At 49.4% G+C, this 22,405-nt stretch overlaps 2 protein-coding genes across 4 annotated transcripts in view; one reads left to right on the top strand and one right to left on the bottom strand.

The window, feature by feature from the left end:
- Atp2a1 (ATPase sarcoplasmic/endoplasmic reticulum Ca2+ transporting 1) overlaps positions 1 to 12,013 on the top strand; it is a 17,916-nt gene extending 5,903 nt beyond the window's left edge. Inside the window, exons 7-23 of one of the 2 annotated variants that reach the window (XM_034498117.2) lie at positions 638 to 723; positions 856 to 1,153; positions 1,326 to 1,492; positions 4,280 to 4,368; positions 4,594 to 4,696; positions 4,932 to 5,063; positions 7,408 to 7,533; positions 7,636 to 7,854; positions 9,007 to 9,342; positions 9,495 to 9,715; positions 9,812 to 10,014; positions 10,192 to 10,277; positions 10,363 to 10,496; positions 10,638 to 10,755; positions 10,910 to 11,027; positions 11,306 to 11,347; positions 11,744 to 12,013. In XM_034498117.2, coding sequence (XP_034354008.1) covers positions 638 to 723; positions 856 to 1,153; positions 1,326 to 1,492; positions 4,280 to 4,368; positions 4,594 to 4,696; positions 4,932 to 5,063; positions 7,408 to 7,533; positions 7,636 to 7,854; positions 9,007 to 9,342; positions 9,495 to 9,715; positions 9,812 to 10,014; positions 10,192 to 10,277; positions 10,363 to 10,496; positions 10,638 to 10,755; positions 10,910 to 11,027; positions 11,306 to 11,310 — 2,441 coding nt within the window. In that variant the 3' untranslated portion in view covers positions 11,311 to 11,347; positions 11,744 to 12,013. The remainder of the gene's footprint in view (positions 1 to 637; positions 724 to 855; positions 1,154 to 1,325; positions 1,493 to 4,279; positions 4,369 to 4,593; positions 4,697 to 4,931; positions 5,064 to 7,407; positions 7,534 to 7,635; positions 7,855 to 9,006; positions 9,343 to 9,494; positions 9,716 to 9,811; positions 10,015 to 10,191; positions 10,278 to 10,362; positions 10,497 to 10,637; positions 10,756 to 10,909; positions 11,028 to 11,305; positions 11,348 to 11,743) is intronic. The other variant, XM_034498109.2, reaches the window with a different exon arrangement.
- The window catches only part of Rabep2 (rabaptin, RAB GTPase binding effector protein 2), a 16,802-nt gene continuing 6,366 nt past the window's right edge, over positions 11,970 to 22,405 (bottom strand). Inside the window, exons 3-13 of one of the 2 annotated variants that reach the window (XM_034498137.2) lie at positions 21,871 to 22,028; positions 19,165 to 19,275; positions 18,738 to 19,082; positions 17,699 to 17,794; positions 17,515 to 17,613; positions 15,033 to 15,188; positions 13,545 to 13,722; positions 13,430 to 13,441; positions 13,280 to 13,335; positions 12,934 to 13,050; positions 11,970 to 12,603 (exon numbers count right to left, since the gene is read on the bottom strand). In XM_034498137.2, the coding sequence (XP_034354028.1) occupies positions 12,523 to 12,603; positions 12,934 to 13,050; positions 13,280 to 13,335; positions 13,430 to 13,441; positions 13,545 to 13,722; positions 15,033 to 15,188; positions 17,515 to 17,613; positions 17,699 to 17,794; positions 18,738 to 19,082; positions 19,165 to 19,275; positions 21,871 to 22,028 (1,409 nt within the window). In that variant the 3' untranslated portion in view covers positions 11,970 to 12,522. The remainder of the gene's footprint in view (positions 12,604 to 12,933; positions 13,051 to 13,279; positions 13,336 to 13,429; positions 13,442 to 13,544; positions 13,723 to 15,032; positions 15,189 to 17,514; positions 17,614 to 17,698; positions 17,795 to 18,737; positions 19,083 to 19,164; positions 19,276 to 21,870; positions 22,029 to 22,405) is intronic. The other variant, XM_034498129.2, reaches the window with a different exon arrangement.

The raw sequence follows: 22,405 nt of genomic DNA, 5'->3' as shown, positions 1-22,405 counted from the left end.
GGATGAAGGAGGACATCCTGCAGTAGGACCTCTTTCTGGTTCTAAGGTAGCATTATCGGTGTGGCGTGGCCTTCATTCTGTCACAGGAGCATGGGAGAGGATGTTTGACTATATTCCATAGCTTTTGCCCTACACCTTCTAGATGGACACAGGAACTCAACCCTACCACAAATTGTCCGATCTTCTCCAATGTCCCCAAAAGCCCTCATATAAGGGATTCTGGGATAGAGTGTGGGCTTTGGATACACTTTAAACTCTGGGAGGGAAGAAGTACAAACTGAGCTCACAGCAAGAGGATCTGAGCCCTTGTCCTTGGTGGGGAGGCCACACTGGTGGTGAGGACTTCTGTTTCTCAGGAATGTGCTATGTAGTAGACAGAGACTCCATACCCACTGGCTTATTTGGTTCCCTCCAGGACATGGGGAGCAAAGGAAGTCAAGCTATCAAAGTCACACAGCACACTAGGCTTGCTCAGTGTCTTTTAATTCTAAAGGCAATGAACTTCCTATTTGTCCCAAGCACCTTCCTCCAGAGGCAAGACCTCTACCTGAGTGCTTGCTTGCTGACTGGGAGGGGTCAGGATGTTAAGGAGAGGCACATGACAACACCCAAAAACTCTTTGGCCCTTTCTCCACAGGAGAGTCTGTATCTGTCATCAAGCACACAGACCCTGTCCCCGACCCCAGAGCTGTCAACCAGGACAAGAAGAACATGCTCTTTTCAGTAAGCAGCCATACTCAGCCAGAGGGCCTGGGTGTAGGAGGAAGCATGGCAGAGGAAGAAGGGATGAGGCTCCTAGCCTTTGGTAATGAGGACCATCTCTTGCCTGACCCTACTCCTTCCCTACCTTCCCAGGGTACCAACATTGCAGCCGGCAAGGCCATAGGCATCGTGGCCACCACTGGTGTGAGTACTGAGATCGGCAAGATCAGAGACCAAATGGCTGCCACCGAGCAGGACAAGACCCCACTGCAGCAGAAGCTTGATGAGTTTGGGGAGCAGCTGTCCAAGGTCATCTCTCTCATCTGTGTGGCTGTCTGGCTTATCAACATTGGCCACTTCAACGACCCTGTCCATGGGGGCTCCTGGTTCCGGGGGGCTATTTACTACTTCAAGATTGCTGTGGCCTTGGCTGTGGCAGCCATCCCAGAAGGTAAGACAGGCATTCCTTGTTCATCTGCTGTCTCACAGCAAAGAGTATTTCCAGACAAGATAACTATGACGGGTCCCGTGGAGAAGACCTGATCACTCTGATGGCAGTTTAGCAGCCATGGTAGGCCTTGCTCCTCCTGCTTTGTTCGCTCATGATATCTCTGTACCCATAGGGCTTCCTGCTGTCATCACCACCTGCTTGGCCTTGGGTACCCGCCGGATGGCAAAGAAGAATGCCATCGTGAGGAGTTTGCCCTCCGTGGAGACCCTGGGCTGTACCTCTGTCATCTGTTCTGACAAAACAGGGACTCTCACCACCAACCAGATGTCAGTTTGCAAGGTCAGGAGAAGCATAGGCTGTATGGCAGATTGGAGCCTGCCTGGGGGTGACATGTGCCCTCTCAAGATGGGCTTCTTAGTGTGGCCTGGGAAATGCCAGAGGGTAGATTAAGTGGCACCCTTTGATCAGAGGAAGAGCTGTATTAGTTTGTCTTCTGTTCCTTTTGTAAAACTCTAAAACCAACTTGGGGAGTTGAGTTGAGGGTTTGTTCGGCTTACGTGTCCCAGTCACAGACCATCATGGAGAGAAGTCAGGGCAGAAACTCAGACAGGAGCAGAGGCAGCAACCGTGGGGGAATGCTGTCCACTGGCTTGCTTTCTGTTGCTGTGATAAACACCATGACTAAAAGCTGCTTTAGGAGGAGAGGGTTTATTTCTTTTTTTTTTTTTTTTTTTCTTTTTTTTTTTTTTTTTTTTTTTTTTTTTTTGGTTTTTCAAGACAGGGTTTCTCTGTGTAGCCCTGGCTGTCCTGGAACTCACTCTGTAGACCAGGCTGGCCTCGAACTCAGAAATCCACCTGCCTCTGCCTCCCAAGTGCTGGGATTAAAGGCGTGCGCCACCACCGCCCGGCGAGGGTTTATTTCTTATCGCTTACAGACTATCATTGAGGAAAGTTGAGGCAGGAACTCAAGCTAAGAGCTTGAAGCAGATACTGTGGGGGGGATAGGGAGTGCTGCTTACGGGCTTGCTCAACCGGCCTGGGGGGCCCCTGCCCACAGCAGTCCTCTTTCACATCAGTCATTAATGTCCCTACAGGCCAGTCTGATGGCGGCAATCCCTCAGTTGAGCCTCCTCATTGCGGGTGCCTCTGATTTGTGTCAGGTTCACAAAAACAAACAAACAACAACCCCCCCCAAAAGAAAAAAAAAAAAAAACAAAAAAACAAAAAACCCAAGCACTACAGTCTGGTCCCTGAGCCCTGGGTCTCTCTGATGTCTCACCAGCCCATTCAGGGACATTCTCTTTAACCTCATTTTTCAGGAAAGTAAACTGAGGTTTAGGGAGATTTGGGGTTCCACCAAAAGATAAAAAGTTTATAAATAGCAGAACCAGGCACAGTAGTGCATGCCTGGAATCCCCATACTCAGGAGGTGAAGGCAGGAGTACTGTGCTGTGGCCTGCCTTGCATACATATTTAAAGGCCAGCTAGAGCTTGCCTCGTGTATCTGGAGTCTCAAGTACTTGGGAGATTTGGGTACATGATCACTTACATTGACAAGTTCAAGGACAGCCTGGCAACAGTGAGATTTTGTCTCAAAGTGGGGGCCACAGAATTGATTTCCAAACTCAAGTATGTGTGGCTCTAATTTTTTTTTTTTTTTTTTTTTTTTTTTGGGTTTTTCGAGACAGGGTTTCTCTGTGTAGCCCTGGCTGTCCTGGAACTCACTCTGTAGACCAGGCTGGCCTCGAACTCAGAAATCTGCCTGCATCTGCCTCCCAAGAGCTGGGATTAAAGGTGTGCACCACCACCACCTGGCATTAATTAATTTATTTATTTTAGAGAGAGTGTGTGTGTGTAATGTGTGCATTAATTCTCTTCTATCACTATGTACGAAGGAAATGCTACACATTAGGAAAAAAAGAGAGACATTTGACATTTTTTTTTTGTCATTCTTTCCGTCTCTTCCCATGATAAGGTCTTATGCAGCCCAGGCTGAGGCTGGCATTGAACTCCTAATTCTTCCGCCTCCATCTCTTAAGAGCTGGAATTGCAGGCCTACACTACCATGCTGGGCTTCCAGGACTCTTTTAGGTGTTATCCACTGATGCCTCCTTCCCTGCCCTAAACAGAGTTCTGTGGAATAATGTGCCTTTGATGTAAACATGGTTTTTTTCTATAAGGCTGGGGCTTTAGTTCAGTGGCAGAGTGCTAGCCTCATATGCACAAGACCCTCTCTTCTAGCCCCAGCACTACAGAAATGAATGGATGAATGAATGAATGGATGAATGCCTGTTGTAAGTAATCATGCCTGACACAGGATTGCCAGGAGTTTAAAGCCAGCCTTGTGAGTTCCAGCAGAGACCTTGTTTCAAACATTAAATGAACAAAAATAAGGAAATAAATGAAATGTTTAAAAGGTGAAAAACACAGAGTTTCTAGTGGGATGGAGGTCAAGGGGACAATGTGGGCAGATAGAGTTGCTAGCCTGAACATCATGTCCTCCATCTCTAACACACAGGCTTCACGGCCAGACCACAGGCTTGTAGGGTGTGGCTCTTGTCCTCCTATAAAAATGAGTTAAGGCACAATGTCATAGCAACGGAACCCACACTTTTAGTTCTTCCTGTACAAGCTCTGACACTATGGCTGGAGCCATAAATGGAGCTGCTGTTCACAGGTGCACTTGGCCCCAGTCCCACCATACCTGTTAAACACATTTGTAGATTGACCGGAGGAAGGCCTAGCATAGCCCTCAGTAACTGTGGTGGTTTTGTTTCATTTTGTTGAGACAATGTTTCTCCATGTATTGTGAATGTCCTGGATCTCTCTCTGTAGACCAAGGTGGCCTAGAACTCAGAGATCCACCTACTTTTGCCTCCCAAGAGCTGGGACTAAAGGCATGCGCCACCACCACCCAGCTTGGTAACTTTTTTTAAAAAGCCACCAATGAAGAACATGAAGAATTATTGCACAACAAGGAGTGACAGGGAACAGTACAGAGAGGGTCAAGGGGAAGGGAACGGGGGGGGGGGGGAGGGGAAGCTTGGGAATTCTTAGTCTGGATTTAGAGGTACCTATTCTCAGGGATGGGTATGTGAAGTATCTGTGTGTGGTCCTCTCCTGCAGATGTTCATCATTGACAAGGTGGACGGGGATGTCTGCTCACTGAACGAGTTCTCCATCACTGGCTCTACTTATGCTCCTGAGGGAGAGGTGTAAGTCATCCAGGAGTTGCCTTAGTTCTGTGTGCATATCCCCATGTCTTTCCCTGGATCATCTCCTATTCCTTTCCCCTTCCTCCTTCTCTCCCTACTTTCCCAACCCTGATCTCTCCCATCCATCTCTCCTTCCCGATGCCTGTCTGCTTCTCTCTGCTCTCTGCATCTCATGCTCTGTTCTCCTTCATTTCTCTCCTGCCTCCTTCCCCATCTTGCTGCCAGCTTGAAGAATGATAAGCCAGTTCGAGCAGGGCAGTATGATGGGCTAGTGGAGCTTGCTACCATCTGTGCCCTCTGCAATGACTCCTCCTTGGACTTTAATGAGGTAACCTTCTACTCCACCCCACCTCCCAAAGCCTTACCCCTTCCATTCCTGCTTCTCAGGGTCAGTGCTTCCTTCCTGGGCAATCCAGTAGAAACCGGTCTTAGGAAGCAGACATAAATGCAAGAAGGGAGTGGTTGGCTTCTTGTTCAGTCCAGATAAAGATGTGCGTGTTGGTTGAGGACATGGGACAGGGAATCAAGGCACACACTTTCTCTTCCACCTCTGTCCATTTCAGACCAAAGGTGTCTATGAGAAGGTTGGTGAGGCCACGGAGACAGCCCTCACCACCTTGGTGGAGAAGATGAATGTGTTCAACACGGAAGTGAGAAGCCTCTCTAAAGTGGAACGGGCCAACGCCTGTAACTCGGTGAGTTGGGACTCCATCCATAGGCCTAGCCCCAAGATCCAGGATGACCCAGACAGACAAAACCTTGTGTCTGTGCTGGGACCCCCAACTAGGTAGGACCCTAATGGCTTCACCCACTGCTTTTCCAATCCAGGCTGAGCTCTGGTGATGTCAATCCCCTTTCCCCATAGTAATATAGCTAGTGCTGTCTGTCTACAATACCCTGGGAAACCACTTTCTCTTGTTGTGAACCAAGGTTGGACAGAGCTGGACAGAAGCCATGGTGTCACTTGCTGTGCTGGCCCTGACTTTAGCTACGGCACCTTGCTCTCTGTCAGCTCTCAGGTCTTAGTGTGGGTTCTGGACTGTGTAGCCATTCATCCCACAGGGTGGTGAGGTCCACTCTAGGGGACAGGGCCAGTGCTGGTACTCACTAGACTCTTGCTGTGACCACTTGCTGGTCTCTTGTGTATAATGCTACCTACATTTCTCTTTCTTGACATCCTCTTGCCTCAGTCTTCAAGAGTTGGCATTAATAGTATGTACCTCCATGGCTGGCTTTCCTCCATCTCTCTATTTTGTCATTGGTCCTAGAAAATGGAATCTAGAAACTTACATGTGCTATGCAAATATTTCTTTTTTCAAGACAAGTTTTTCTCTGTGTAGCTTAGCTGTCCTGAAACTCACTCTGTAGAAAAGGCTGGCCTTGAGCTCAGAGATTCAGCAGCCTTCCTCTCCTGAGTGCTGGGATTAAAGGCATACAACACCGCTGCCTTTTTGTCTTTTAGTTTTATTTACATTAGTGTTCTGCTTCCCAGTATGTCTATGTAAGTGTGTTAAATCTCCTAGAACTGGAATTCTAGACAATTGTGAGCTGCCATAAGGGTGCTGGGATTTGAACTTGGGTCCTCTAGAAGAGCAGCCAGTGCTTTTCCATTGAGCTATCCCTCCAGCCATATTTCTTTTTCTTTTTTTGCAAAACCAGTTGTTATTTATTTATTTTTGGTTTTTCGAGACAGGGTTTCTCTGTGTAGCCCTGGCTGTCCTGGAACTCACTCTGTAGACCAGGCTGGCCTCCAACTCAGAAATACCAGCCTGCCTCTGCCTCCCAAGTGCTGAGATTAAAGGCGTGCGCCACCACCGCCCGGCCAGTTGTTTTTTATTAATTTAAAATTTTCATTTCTTCTTGTATGTGTGAGATAAACATGGCTGCTTTGTTTATCGTTATGTGTTTGTGTGCAGTGAAGGTGAATGACATGTAGTGGGGAGCTCATGTACAATGCTGTGTATGTGGAGGTCAGAGGACTTTTGGGAATTGTCTTTCTTTCACTGTGGTTCTGGAATCAAACTCCGGGCTTGCATGGTCATCAGGTTGTGTGGCAAATGCTTTTCCCTCTCAGCCATCTCTGCTTTATTTAATAGTTCAAAAATGCGAAACTATGGTTTTTTTTCTCAGTGTTAAAGATTAAGTTTGAGGCTTCATGCTAGACAGGCAGATGTTTTCATTGCCCTCTCTGGTCTTATTTCTATTTGATTCTGTGGAGGGCCTGTCTGTCTGTCTGTCTGTCTATCTATGAATGAATGATACTGGGACTGAGCCCCCAAGCCTCTCACATGCTAGGCTGGTGCTTTACCACTGAGCTAGAGCCTTAGTCCCATCTGCGATGTAGTTGGTAAATCAAGGCTGTCATTATTATTTTCTTTCATTTTGTTTTGTTTTGAGATAAAGCCATGCTGCACAGGCCAGATTGGTCTTGAACTCGCAGCACTACTCCAGCTTTAGTCTGCAAGCACTAGCGTTATAGGTGTAAATCATGCTTGGCTACGGCGCTCACTTATTTAACACTGTGTGCTCAGTACTAGGCCTACACTAGCTGATGATTCATGTTTCGCTTAAATTCAAATTAAATAGAGGTGCTTGGGAAGCGGAGGCAGGGGAATTATAGTAAGTTCAATGCCAACCTGGAGACCCTGTCTCAAAAGTCTTGGCCATGCTGGCTACATTTCCCACTGGCACTGCATCCGAGGTGCAGATCGTACATTTCTTTGGTCCCTGAATGTGCTGTTGGGCAGCAGCGTGCACAGCCACTCTGTTTTCTGATGTGCTTTAAACTGGACACTTGAGCTTTGGGTGTGGCTCAGTGGTAGTGCACCTGCCTGGCATGTATAAGCCATGAGTTCTAGCCTCAGCACTACAAAAATGAAAATCAAACAACCCACCATCAAAATGGTAGGCTCCAGTCCTGGACTTGTATGTTTGTCCTGTCTGTAACAGTCTTTGCTTTAGGCTCAACCTCAGCGTGGGGTTTACTCTGCCATAGATCCTTTGGGGCTGTTCTAAAGAGATCTGGTCTCTACCTTCCAGGTGATCCGTCAACTAATGAAGAAGGAATTTACCCTGGAATTTTCCCGAGACAGGAAGTCTATGTCTGTCTACTGTTCTCCAGCTAAGTCTTCACGTGCTGCTGTAGGCAACAAGATGTTTGTCAAGGTCAGAAACCTTTTCTCTCTAACACTGGGGACCATTCCTATGCCTGTCCTCTGAACCCTGGAAGGCAGGCAAGGATCTGCGAGTGCTGTTCTGGTTTTCTAGGGTGCCCCCGAGGGAGTCATCGACCGCTGTAACTATGTGCGTGTTGGCACAACCCGCGTGCCACTGACAAGCCCTGTGAAGGAGAAGATCATGTCAGTGATCAAGGAGTGGGGCACTGGCCGGGATACCCTACGGTGCCTGGCACTGGCCACCCGGGACACACCTCCCAAACGGGAGGAAATGGTTCTGGATGACTCAGCCAAGTTCATGGAGTATGAGGTGAGCTAGTAAAGGTCTTTTTGACCTAGGACTTGTGTTGAGACAGTTTTCCCAATGGCTCCCTCTTGCCTGCTGCCAGGATTCTCATCCCCTAGTACGTTAAATTAATGGCTGTGTCCTATAGATCCCCAAATCACAAGGCATTAAGGTGTGACAGTTTCATGAAACATCTAACCCAGCCAGATTTGGTATCTTGGCCCTCAGTAGACTGAGATAGGCTAGCCTCACAGGCAAGACCCCCGTTTCGAAAACAACCATAGAAACAAAAGTCAAGGAAAGAAGATCATTTAGTCCAGTGCTACCCAGTGTGGTGCTGAGGCTGGAACCCAGAGCAGGCAGGTGTGCTCACCCCAGCTGCGCCTGCAGCCAGTCTGCATCCACCATACTCTGTGGGAATCACTGTCACCCAATGCAGTGTCTGAGCTTGTTTTGAAGCAAATGATGTACTTCCTGCTGTGGACTCTGAACAGCTCCAAAGGCTCACTGCCTGCATTTACAGAGGGAGACTATGGCCTGCAGGGAACAGGGTATGCTCAAGAGTGATGGGCCAGGGAGGGCTCTGCTAGGACACACAAGCTACTATGCTAACATGTAGCTTTCCTTTCTCTTTTCTTGCTTTGTTTTTTGTTGTTGTTGTTGAGACAGGGTTTTGTAATGTAGCCAGGGCTAGCCCTGAACTCAAATTCATGAACTTTCTTTACCCCCCAAGTGCCAGAACCACAGGGTACCCACCACACCCAGCTCCAGCTCTCCTTTTTTAAATCAGTCAGTCAGTCAGTCTGTCTGTCTATCTGTATCTATGTATCTATGCATCTTTTGAGATAAGGTTTTTCTGTGTAACAGCTCTGGCTGTCCAGAAACTTGCTTTGTAGACCAGGCTGGCCTCGAATTCGCAGAGATCCACTTGCCTAAGCCTCCCAAGTGCCATCACTTTCTGATTCAGCAGGCCCTGGCACTGCCAGTATCTGCAAGCATTATAAGGAATGAGAAATGTTTCCTGGCTTTGTGCTTCCAAGGTCCTGCTGTTGTCTAACACCAGGTCCCAAGGCAGCAGGCCCCAGCTTCGCCAACACTACTGCCCATTTTCCTCTGAACTTCCACCTGTCTGTCCCAAATTCCCCCCTGACCTGTCCACCATCTGCATCTTTCCAGATGGACCTGACGTTTGTTGGTGTTGTGGGCATGTTGGATCCACCCCGCAAGGAGGTCACAGGCTCTATCCAGCTGTGTCGTGATGCTGGGATCAGAGTGATCATGATCACCGGTGACAACAAGGGTACAGCCATCGCCATCTGCCGACGAATTGGCATCTTTTCGGAGAGTGAAGAAGTGGCCGATCGCGCCTACACTGGCCGTGAGTTTGATGATCTGCCCCTGGCTGAGCAGCGGGAGGCCTGCAGACGCGCCTGCTGCTTCGCTCGAGTGGAGCCCTCACATAAGTCCAAGATTGTGGAGTACCTGCAGTCCTATGATGAGATCACAGCCATGGTGAGAAGTCCCAGAGGGCTGCCTGGGTCAAGGTTCTGAGTATCCCCATGCATGCCCAGAGGGGAGGGACTCTGTTTCTGCATGGAGTCTGGGGAGGGGAAATATAAAGCATCTCGAATCTGGAGTTTCTCACTTTCTCCTTCTGTCTTCAGACAGGGGATGGTGTCAATGATGCCCCTGCTCTGAAGAAGGCTGAGATTGGCATTGCCATGGGGTCTGGTACTGCTGTGGCTAAGACAGCCTCCGAGATGGTGCTGGCTGATGATAACTTCTCCACCATTGTGGCTGCTGTGGAGGAAGGCCGTGCCATCTACAACAACATGAAGCAATTCATCCGCTACCTCATCTCCTCCAATGTGGGCGAGGTGGTCTGGTGAGCGGCCAGGACGGGCATCCAGAAAACGACCGGGCTGAGGGGGTGATCATGGGACTTGATACAAATTAATACATGACCTCTTTCCTCTGGCAGTATCTTCTTGACAGCAGCCTTGGGGCTGCCTGAGGCCCTGATCCCTGTGCAGCTGCTATGGGTGAACTTGGTGACTGATGGGCTCCCTGCTACTGCCCTGGGATTCAACCCACCTGACCTAGACATCATGGACCGTCCTCCCAGGAGTCCCAAGGAGCCTCTTATCAGTGGCTGGCTCTTCTTCCGCTACATGGCAATTGGGGGTGAGCAAGAAGGGACTCAACAACTTTTCTCAGCGCTAGGCACTGACCTTGTCCCTGATACTGCTTTTCCCAATTCAAGCTGCCCAAATGGGTCTCTTGCCTCCAGCTGTGTGAGGCCCTCCTGTTACTTCTTTACTCTGAAGCCCTGAACCAGCTCCTCTCTTCTTCCCACCACAGGATACGTGGGTGCAGCCACTGTGGGAGCAGCTGCCTGGTGGTTCTTGTATGCAGAGGATGGGCCTCATGTCACCTACCATCAGCTGGTAGGGAGGATAATGGGGAGGTGAGTCCTGAGAGAGCAATGTTAAGGCTTCTGTGCATCTCAGGCTTCTGTCTCTTTCTTTGTAGACTCACTTCATGCAGTGCACTGAGCACAACCCTGAATTTGATGGCCTGGACTGTGAGGTCTTTGAGGCCCCCGAGCCCATGACCATGGCCTTGTCCGTGTTGGTGACCATCGAGATGTGCAATGCTCTCAACAGGTAGGTCTTGTCCACTTGGGTGGGCCCTGGACCTTCCTGAGTCTGCTCCCTTGTTCTCCCCACCTCTCTTCTCCTTCTAAATTGCCTTACCACATCTTTCTCTGTATCCCTGTCCCTTCATCTGCCTGGCCGTTGTCCTAGCCTGTCTGAGAACCAGTCCCTACTGCGGATGCCGCCCTGGGTGAACATCTGGCTGCTCGGTTCCATCTGCCTGTCTATGTCCCTCCACTTCCTCATCCTCTATGTCGACCCCCTGCCGGTGAGCTGTCCCTCCTCCTCTGTCCCAGGGAGCCCACATGCATCCACAGGGCGCTCACAGGGTGGTAGTCCATGTCGTCCCCCCCCACCCCCCCGTACCCTCATCCCCTCTCCTCCTGAGGAAGCACTTGTCTTTCCTACTGTCCCCTTCCCAGATGATCTTCAAGCTCCGGGCCCTGGACTTTACCCAGTGGCTCATGGTCCTCAAGATCTCACTTCCAGTCATCGGGCTAGATGAGCTTCTCAAGTTCATCGCTCGGAACTATCTGGAGGGTAAGGGACATCCCTTTTTCCTTGTACCCAGTCCTGAGCAGAGCCCCTGCCCTCTGCGCCGCGAACACGTGCCACAAGTCATTCCCCTCTTCCTTTGTAGGTAGGTAGGTACGTTCGTTTGGCCCTGGTGGGACCAGTGTCCCCAGGGAGGGCAGCCCAAGCCCTGTCCCCACTCCAGCTATGACTGGTGGAATTTCCCCCCAGCCTGCTTAGCCCTATGGCTCTGAGGGCCTCCTTCCCTCTTGATAACGGCCTCTCTCTGTCCTCTCTGGCCATAGGATAACCACCCCCCTCCTCCATGTCTTTGAACCGTGTCACAGGTATTTCCCTACCCACCCCGCCCCAGCTGCTGCGCCCTGCCGCTCGCCCACCAGCCCATGCGCACCCCTGCGGTCACTTGCGCTCGCAGCTCTCCCTGGAGCCACTGCTGCTGTTGCCACTGCCCGCTTCCACACGAGGGCCATGCCATTACTGTGGGCACTGGCAGCTGTGAGGTTGTGTCCTGGCCATCCAGTCCGCTGGGCTGCGCTGCGTTGCGCTGGCTGTCTCTGCTGCTGGGGCTGCGGTGGCTGGGGGTGGGTTGGGGTCTGGCACACCGCAGGTGAGTAGGGAAGGGGCCCATAGGCCCCTCCAGGTGAGTGTGCGGGAGATGCACAAGGAGACGCAGCTCCCCCTCCTGTGCCCACCTGCTCCATCCCCTGCCTTTCTTCTTCCAGATCCAGAAGACGAAAGAAGGAAGTAACCAGCCCTTGTGCCCTGTCTCCCCCACCCTAATAGCAACGCATCTTCAGCCAAAGCTGAAGCACAGACCCTTCTTCTTCCTCAATTCTGTTTATAAACAAAGTTCCCCACCCCTCATCCCCTTCAGCAATCTGCTCTCTCTCTGAACCTTGTAAATCCCATTCCCAACCTCATGGGGCTTTCAGGGACAAGGCAACTGACTAGCTGACTGCTTATTTATTGAAAATAAATGACAGAAAAATCTGGCCTTGCCTCCTTATATCCTGGGGCCTATTTCAGGTGCCTATGGACAAATACCTTAGTGTCATACAGTCCAGAAAACAGCTGTGTGTCCCAGGGCCTCTGTGTGAGGAACCCACTGAATCCAACAGCTTCTAGCCATACGCTGGGTGTGCTAGAGAGTGGGACCGGATGCTGGCCTGAGGTGACAGGGTGGGAGAGCTGGATCCATGAGGGAGCATGGCAGTCTGAAAGCCACAGGGCTCAGCCTGTACTTTGGTTCTGGAAGGAGGCTGGGACCCTTTTTTAGGTATCATCCCTGAGGGCAGGGCCAGCCACCCTGGGTGGAAGTAGTGGCCCTAGGGACATCACCATCCAGGTTTGCAGCTGATGGACTCCATTCTGAGACCTGCAGTCCATGTCTCACAGTTCTGGTAGAGAAAGGGGCAGCTTCCCTAGCAGGAAAGCCTCTCGCCTGGCCCTTCACGAGTCCTTAATGTCCCTAATGTCCCTGAGGGGTGCCTCGTCCAGGATGCTACGAACTTGTTCCAGAGTGTCTGCTTGGCGGATCCGTTCCAGGCGTACCTGTGTGGTTGAGTAGGAGATATGGAAGGCCCTGGGGAGGAAATAGTCCCTGCCTGACCAGCCAGCCCCTCGAGTCAGCTCCATAGACTCAGTCTGTGTTTAGATGGGGTCAAGGGAAGGAATGAGTCCCAGGAGCTAGGCTTGAAGTCTGAGTGTTGCTGGCCATTGCTGCGGCTGACAGCATGAATCTGTCATACAGCAGGGTATGCAAGAGAACATCCATGTTTTTGAGGAATAGCTCAGTGGGGAAAGACCATGCTAGACTTAGAAGAAGGCCCTATCCTATTAGGGACTGTCCTCGTGAGTCCCAGGACAAGTCACCTAGAGTCATACCAGCTAGACAGGAAAGGCTGGGTCATACCTGTAGGGCCTGGGACAGCCGTACAAAGTCCCTCTGCACCTGTTCACTGGTCTCCAGCTCAGCCTGCAGCCGTAGTGCCTTGGCTCTCTGTTCTGAGAGGAGATCTGTGAGCTGAGCCTGCAAGAACAAGATGTGGAACTGAGGCCTGACTCAGCTTGGGCTAGATGAGAGGGTGGGTGTCTCACACTGGTGTCCCTTCAATACCACCAGACTCTGGCCTCTACTGGCTTGAGACAGGTGGCTGCTGCAGGGCTTCCTATCACCTGGTCTGAGGGAGACATGAAGGGTATGAGGGGAGCCACCCACACAGCTGTATTACTCAAGCCAGGCCACCGGAGCCACTCACCTTGCGTTGCTCTTGCTGGACCCGCTCTGTCTCTAATCTCAGGCTGCACAGGGAGGCTGGGAAGTCAAGGCGCAAGGAGACTGGAAGTCAGGCCCACATGGTCCCAGCCCCACTGTGGTAACCCTCTACAAGGCGCTGACCCCTACTCACCCTCCAGCACATCTGTAGGAGTAAGAGAGAGAGGTCAAGACTGGATCTCCACTGCACCTCCTCCTGATGCCCAAACCTGATCCAGGAGGCCCTGTGGCAGCTTGTCTTCCCTTACCTGTCTCTTCTCGCTGTACCCTCAGCTGTCCCTCCAGACTGGCCTTGGCTGCTGTCTCCTCGTCCAGTGCCTCCCGCAGCTTCACAATTTCAATGCGCAGGCGCTCAGCCTCATGCTCCTGTGCCTGCTGCCTAGCCCGGGCCTGCTGCCTGGTGTGCCGCACCAGCAGATGAAGCTCCTGCAAGAGACACAGGGGCTTGCTGGGAGCCGGGCAGAAGGGGAGAGCAGGAACCATTGGCCAGTGTGAAAAGTGTGAAAGGGGGGAGGGAGAAGGGAGTTAAAACAACAAATGCCACAGTCAGAGAGGAAGGCAAGCTGTAGATTTACAGGATGATAAAGGAATGGGAGACTACCACTACCACATGATATAGAGGACTTTCGGGAACAGTGTAGAACGTTCCAGAATACCTATAAGCTTCCAAACAAGTTAAACTTTCCATTATGCATGTAATGAAAACTGCAGTATGAAAGGGGTAGGTAGGACTGGGAATGTGGCTCGGCTGAGAGAGTGCTTCCTCAAAGACATAAGGCCCCAGGGTTGATCTCCAGCACTACGTAAAACCTGAGGACAGTGCCAGGCGGTGGGTGGCCCACACTTTCAGTCCCAGCACTCAGGACTCAACAGCAGGTGGATCTCTGATTTCAAGGCAGGTCTGGTCTACAGAATAAGTTCTAGGACACCCAGGGCTACACAGAGAAACTATCTAAAAACAAGCAAACAAACAAACAAACAAACACCCTGTCACACCAAACCAACCAACCAACCAAACACCTGAGGAGAGTTGGTAGTGTGGGCCTGTAATCCCAGCACTCCTGAGGTGGAAGCGGGACAATCAGACACTTAAGGAGTCCTGGGCATACGGGCCATTCCAAACTGCTTGGACTATAGGAAAGTATCTCAACAAACCAACCAACCAACCAACCAAGAACAGGAAAGTGAGAAATCAGACACAGGGTCACACTGGAGTGGCTGTCGGCGATAACCCTCAGGGTAGAAGAGGAACTAGGTGACCTACTAGTTTATGAACAAATTATTAATATATAAAACAAGAGTCCATCACAGAGGACAGGTTCAAAGACTCTGAGGAACTCAATCTTCAGGACCCAATGCCACTGAGAAACAGCACACAGCTGTGTGGCGAGCAGGCCCTGTCTGTGATCCCACACTCAGGAGGCCAGCCTGTCGCAGAGAGACACCCTGTCTCAAAAAAGTCAAGGGATCAAAATATGTCCCCGGCAGTGAGGACCATATGGACGGCAAGGGTGTAGCAAAAATGGCAGACATAACCACTGTTCCCTTCACTTTGGCCAGCACTTTTTAATTCTTTTCTTCATGCCAACCCTGAGAAGATATTATGGTCCTATTCATCAGACAAAGAAAGTAAGTATTAGCTATAGCTAATAAAAGAAAGGCAGGGTCTGTCCTCAGGTCTCCTTGGAGAGGAGACAGCCACAGGCTGTTGACACTAGGCTTTTAGTGTGGTTTACCTGTATAGAGTTTGGCAGGGCCTCGTCCTGGTCCTCTCGCTGTTCTGAGCCCTGAAGGGCGGAGGACGGCAGCTGCTCACCCCTGAGCCCTTGATTTTCTTCATTCAGTCTTTTAACCTCTTGGCTCAAGCACTTGTGAGAAGTGGCCAGTTCTGCCTAGGAAGAGTCCAAAGCACAAGGCAATTAGATGGATGGGTGTCTCTAGTCACAGAGGCTAACCCCAAGTCCCATGGCTAGCTAGACTGACATCTAGAAAGCCCTGGCCTCCTGACCTGCTGAGAAAAACAAAAAACAAAAAACAACAACAAAAAAAAAAAAAACAAAAACACAACTTTTTTTTTTTTTTTTTTTTTTTTTTTGAGGTGGGATTTCTTTATGTAGCCCTGGCTATTCTGGAACTCACTATGTAGACCAGGTTGGCCTCAAACTCAGAGATCCACCTGCCTCTGCCTCCTGAATGCTGGGATTAAGGGTATGTACCATCACTGACTGGTTCAAGAAGAAACTCTTTATTGCCCTCTCTGGCTCTAAGCTCTTCAGATTCTGTCTCTGTGGACACACTGGCAGCTTCAGCCCATTGTGGGTATTTCATTTAGATGGCATATTTTTTTTAAAGACTTGTTTCATGTTCATATGTATGTATGTATGTATGTATGTATACGTATCCAAACATCACATGTATGCCTGGTGCTCATGGAGGCAAGAAGGGGATGTCAGATCTCTTGGAACTGTAGTTACAGATGGTTGTTAGCTGCCGCATGGGTGGTGAGAACTAAACCTGGGTCCTATGAAAAGAGCAGCCAGTGCTTTTAGGTACTCGGCCATCTCTCCAGCTGCACTCCCCCACCTCCTACCTCCCTGCTTTGAGACAGAGTCTCACTGTGTGGCCCTGACTGGCCTGAAGGGGATCTTTTGAGCTCAGCCTTCTGAATGCTAGGACAGGTAAGTATGTGCTACCTCTGGCAGCAACACATTTAAAAAAAAAAAATTTATTTATTTAATGTATATATAAGTACACTGTATGGTATCTTCGGACACACCAGAAGAGCTCATCGAATCCCATTACAGACAGTTGTGAGCCACCATGTGGTTTCTGGAAATTGAACTCAGGACCTCTGGAAGAGCAGTTAGTACTTTTAACCACCAAGCCATCTCTCCAACCCAGCAACACATCTTTTATTTTTGTTTTTTAGGCCCAGGCCTCAAACCCACTGGGTAGTGAAAGATGACTTTAAACAATTTCTTTTCTTTTCTTTTTTTTTTTTTTTAATTTTTAAAAATGTTTTTAAATTTACGAGTATGAGTATGAATGTTTGCATGCATGTAGTATGTGCACCATGTGTGTACCAGAACCTGAGGAAGCCACAAGAGGGCACTGGATCCCCTGAAACTGGAGTTACAGATAGATGTGAGCCACCACAAAAGTACTCCCTGGGAACTGGACTCAGTTACATGTCAGAAGAGGGCATCAGATCCCATTACAAATGGTTGTGAGCCACCATGTGGTTGCTGAGAATTCAACTCAGGACCTCTGGAAGAGCAATCAGTGCTCTTAACCGCTGAGCTGTCTCACCAGTCCCCAGCAAATGTTCTATTTTTCTATATTTCTTTGAGTTATTTCTCCAGGCCCTTCTGCCTCCCCCTCCTCCTAAGTGCTGGGATTACAAGCATGTGCCACCATGCCTGGTTTGTTCATAAGGTGCTAGAGATTGAACCCAAGGCTTTATTTAAGCCAGGCAAGCACAGTTCTGCAATGTGCTTTTAAAATATATTTTATTATGTGTGTATGTTTGTGGGTACCCATGCACTATGATGTGAGTATGTGAGTGTGTGTTTGTGTGTGTGTTTACTGTGTAATGTATCACCAGGCTATAGTCCAAGCTAACCTCAAGCTCATAATCCTCCTGTCTCAAACTCTTGCATACTGGGCTCACACCTGACTTTAAATGTGCATGTGTGCGCACACATGCATGTGTGGAGGTCAGAGGACAACCTGTGAAGTCAGTTCTCTCCTTCCACATGGGTCCTGGAGACCGAACTCAAGTCATCAGGCTTGGTGGCAAGTGCTCTTACCCACTTGAGCCAGCCTGCTAGCCCTTGAAACATGCTTTTTTAAGTGCTTTAAAACTGGGAGGCAATAGAGGCATTTCCAGATCTCTGGCTTCTCTCTAAAATCAGATCGTCTGACCACACGGCCCTCACACACTCCGGAGTGGGACTGCTCAGTGTCGCTCTGCTTTCAGCTCTTCTGATTCTACAGACTAGACTCAGTAGCTCAGTTCATAGGCTGTAGGGAGCATACTTCAAGGTTGTGAGGTTAGTTCAAGATTACACAGCTCTGCCCAGTCACCCCCAAAATCTTCACTCACCTAGTGAGAGCAGCTGGATGGGGGTGGGGAAAGACAGGACTGATATCCTGCCTTTCCATGCCCTCTGGGCCCCTAGTGGTCCTGACCCTTCCTCTTACCCCAGGCCCACTCACCATCTGCAGCTGCACACGCTCTTGGGCCTGGCTCACAGTTCCTTGTAGAGTTCGGAGCAACTGCTCTGAGTTCTGGACCTGGGCCAGGAGCACCTGCATCTGAGGAGGAAAGAAGGTAAAAGGAGAGGGGTGCAGCTGGAGGCTGGGGATGCTGCAGCCGGGCTGGCACTGCGGCTGAACTCACCTGCTTGGCACAGTCCTCGTTGCTCCGCCTCAGTCCCTCCTGCAGCTCATCCCGCTCTTGGCTGACTCTTTCCAGTTCTTTCTGCAGCTGCCGCCCCTGCCAGACCCAGACCTCACTTACTTTTCAGCTCTGCTGGCAGGGATCAAACCTACTCTTCTTCCCTACCCATCTCTCAGGAGGTCCTGCCGCTCCTCCAGAGTGGAAAGATAGACAGATACATTTTACTTCTCTCCATCTCTGGGGCTATCTGGTGAGGTTTTGTCTTTTACTATGTATTGATGCTAAGTGTGGACCCCCAAGACCTGGAGTCTGCCCTAAACCTAAGTGACCCTGCCCCCGAATTATTTCTGATTGGTGAACAAAGATGCCAACAGCCAGTAGCTGGGCAGAAGAGACATCAGTGGGGTTTAGGTTTCCCAGGTTTGGGGTCTGAGAAGAACCATGGGGAGAAAGAAGAAAGTGTAGGAGGAAGAAGGAGAAGCGGCCATGGGTGAGGTGAGCCATAAACTCATGGCCCTGAGGGCTGGCCAATTGGAGTTAAGAGCAGCCCAGATGAAACATAGTAAGCAGTAAGTAATGACTCGGGGTTATAGACTGAAAGTAGATTCTAATAGCAGAGAGGGTAGGTAACCACCCAGCTCTTGTGCTGTTTAAGGCTTATTGTAAATAAGAAAGCTGTGTGTGTCTTTTATCCAAGAACTAAAGGGTCAAAGGCAGGGTAGAAACCCTGGGGCCAGGATTAAGTAATTTCTACTGCAGTTATCTTCTGGGCTAGTTACAATCCATTCCCACTCCCCCACTCCCCTGCTGGGGACTGAATTCATGGTCTTGCACAGGCCAGGCAAGTGCCACTGAGCCACATCCCCACCCCCCTTCAGTTTTGTTCTTGACGTTTCTCTTCTATAGCACCCCATGCATGCCCTTCCCAAGTTCCTTTGCTGGGAGGGGACCTTCCTCCCTCCTGCCAGCCTCTCAGCTGTAGCTTCAGTGCAAGAACACATATATCCAGGGTCCACAGGCCCTAGCCCAATCCACTCACCTCTACCTGCAGTTGGTCCCACTGGCTGTCTGGAACAAGCTGGTACCCAGGAGGGGGAAGGTAGATGCCCTCAGGGACCAGAGTGCCAGTAGACACCAGAGAAGCTGTCTCCTCCTGCTCAGGGCTGAGGCCTTGGGGGCCTCGCAGGGAGGCACTACTGGCGGCCCCACCAAGGGAGAAGGAAGAGATGGAGGCACTGTCATCACAGTTGTGGGCAAAGGCCTCTGCAGCTGGGCCTGCATCTCCACTTGGCTCCTCCAAGGGTTCCAGTGGGGGTGAGGGATTCCTTGATAGTGGAAGCAACTCTGTGGAGCCATGCAGGGAGGCAGGCTGCCTTGGTCGTCTCTAGGGTAAATTGCAGGGAAGAAGCTGGGGGCCGGTGTCCTGGGCACCCCTTCTTCCCTCAACACCTCTGGCTACCCCTCACCTGGATCTCTTGGATCAGCTCTTCCGCCCTCAGCAGCTTCACCTTCAGCTCTGCAATTTCCTGTTCCATGGGCAACACAATCTCCCGAAGCTTTTCTGAGTCTTCATGAGCCTGGAGGGATGGGACGTTGGGAAGCTGACAGCCCCTCCATCATAATGGCCACTAACTGTTCTCACCCTCCCTGAAGGTTATGCCCACCCATTCAAGACTCCAGAACACACACACTCTAAGTGCTTCCAGGGAAAGGAGCCAAGGCCAGGACTAGCTTCCTCTTGTCCTCTTATTCTTCGTAAAATTCCACCCCAACATCCATTGTTTAAAAATGTTTTCACTTATTCTTTGAGAATTTCATAAATGTATGAAAGTGTTTTGGGCAAATCCACCCCAGTCCCTCCCTGGCCTCAACATGAATCTTTTTATATCATAAAACCTCAGATTTTTTTGAACTGGGCACAGGTGAAAATGGTTTCAGTTTTCCAATACCATCTACACCTCTCAGCTGCTCTGAAACTAAGAGTGATCACATAACTTAGTTCTAGCCAATGAGATGTAAACACCTGCTCGATTTATAGACCATCTCCTTATACCAAGTTGTGTCTTTCTTTATACCGTCTTGCTGGCTGGAATGTGGATATGATTGCTGGGCATTCAAGCAATCATCTTAGACCCTGAGGCAACCTACCGGCTACAGTCAAACAGCAATACAGGACCTTAAATTTCTCTTCTTTTTTAAAAAAAAAAAAAATTTTATTTTTTATCTTATGTATATATATGTTTGGCTGGTACATATACATGCACTACGTGCATATCTGGTGCCCTCAGAAGGCGGAAGGGGGCAGCTGATCCTCTGGAACTACAGTTACAGACAGTTGTGAGCCACCAAATAAGTGCAGGGAACTGAACCTGGATCCTCTGGAAAAGTAGCACATGCTCTCAGCTGCTGAGCCATCGCTCCAGTCCCAGAGCCTGGGTTTCTCAATGACTTGCTGAACTGCTCTATCAGTCTGGACTTTAGAGAAAAACAACAACAACAAAAACCCCAACTTCCTATCTTATTTAAACCACTGCTGACTTAGGTTTCCAATCCCATGCAGCTAGTACCTGACAAGCTTTCCCCTTCTCCCATTCCAATCATACGGCTTAGCTGATACAACTTCCCTTCCTCCTGTCCTAACCATAAAGAGAAACCTAACCATGTCTCGGTTGTCTCCTTTTGAGCTTGGGATCCTGCATGGGGTCAGTTATAAAAAAGTAAAAACAAAACAAAACATCTGTTATCTTTCTCAACCGATTCCATTTCAACCTCTTGAATTCCCCCAAAACTCTCCTTAGAAAAACCAAGTTAACATTCCATGTGTCACAGACAGGATAAGCCATCTGAAGTCCTGGGACACACATGCTGTGCACAGGCAAAATACACAGCCCAGCAGAGTGCTGGACAGCCAGCATCCAAACCTGCAAACAGCACCTTCTAGTGGAAGCTGCACGTCAAAGCCTTTCTTTCCTGGCCCTGGTTTTGTTTTGATTTTTGAGGTAGGATCTCACATCCCAAGCTGGCCTTGAACTTGGGTTTCTGATCCTCCTTCCTCCACAATGCTCCAAGTATAGGCATATGTCACCATGCCCAGTTTTATGCAGTGCTGGAATTGAACCCAGGGCTTCGTACATGCTAGTCAACCATCAACCACTCTAGCTACTGAACCACAGCCATAACCCCAGGCTCCTGTTGGATCTCTGTTTTCATAGGCAGGAAATTTACTCTAGCTATTGTTTCCTTGGGTTCTAATTAAACACCTACCCCACAGAGCTTCTGTGAGATCAAATAAGGTAAGAGCACATACCGCTAATAAGAGGGAATATATGGAAATATATGCAGCCTAGAATTTAATTCTCTTTATTGTCTTTGAGATGGAGTATTACTATGTACCCTTAGGCTAGCCTTAAACTCATAATAATTCTTCTGCTCAGATTTCCCAGTGCTGGGATTATAGATAGCATCACACTGTGCAGGTATTTAAAAAAAATAGAGTGCTTGCCTAGGATACATGAAAAAAAATAGGCTTGCATTTTTGCATTTATGTATACACACACTCACAAATTTTTCCAGGTTTCTAGCTGGCTATGGATGTGCACTTCTATAAATACCAGCACTCAGGAGCTGAAGCAGGAGGCCTTTGCCAAGTTCAAAGCCAGCCTCGACTACATAGCAAGATCCTGTCTCAATGAGAAGGGGGCAGAGGAGGAATGGGGCAGAGAGACAGAGAGACCAACACTAAAGGTCTTACTATGTTATCTAGGCTGTATTAAAGCCCTGGTCTCAAGCTATCCTCCTGCCTCAGCCTCCCAAATAGCTGGGACTACCAGTACCTGTCACAACAACACCCAACTTCCTATTGTGATTAATGAGTGTTAAGGAAGCCTTATACCACAGAGGTAGAGAACAAGACAGTTTACACTAGTGAGCACTCAGCACAGTGTCTAGCACAGAAAGGGTTACTTTCCTTCCTCTGCATGACTGACCTTGTTTCTAGAGGTAAATAAACTTAGTCAAACTTAGTGGCTTCTAGCAAAGATCCTGCTAAGCTCTCAACAATGGGGAGGCTCTGTATTCTACCCGGAATCATTACTGTGTCCAATGACAGGCTATGAGACAACAATCACTATCATTTCAAACCCCAGGGATAGGGCAGGCCATCCCACCCCAACCTTTTCCATTTGCTTCTCCAAGGAGTCCAAAGGGTGTGCCCGGGCCAGCAGCTGTTTGAGGTGGCCCAGCTCTCGCTCCTTCTCCTCAGAGTCCTGTTGCTGCTGCTGCCGCTCCTGTTTCAGGGCTGCAATCTGGGTCTCGTAGCTGTTGATGGAGTCTGTGGGCAGGAAGGGTGGGTACTTGGTGCCTGCTCTCTCCAAGGAGATCAACTGCTGTAGTTATCATGCTAAGTGCCGGGCAAGACCTCGGCACCTCTTGCACTAGGATCTTCAGTAGCAAAAGGGAGCGCATGACTCTGAGTGTTTGACGATGAAATAAGAGGACATATGGAAGATGTCAAACATCTGATATACGATAAGGACCAACTGGACAATATGTTGTTCAGATATACCCCAACTGAAGAACTGACCACAGGATATTTTTACTAAAAACAGGCAAGTATAAGGTCCTGCTATTATTTATATATATATATATATATATATATATATATATATATATACACACACACATATATATTTGTATATTTTTTTAAAT

This window comes from Arvicanthis niloticus, chromosome 1, assembly GCF_011762505.2.
Source record: "Arvicanthis niloticus isolate mArvNil1 chromosome 1, mArvNil1.pat.X, whole genome shotgun sequence".
NCBI lineage: Eukaryota > Metazoa > Chordata > Mammalia > Rodentia > Muridae > Arvicanthis > Arvicanthis niloticus.
This window is presented reverse-complemented; position numbering and strand designations above follow the sequence as displayed.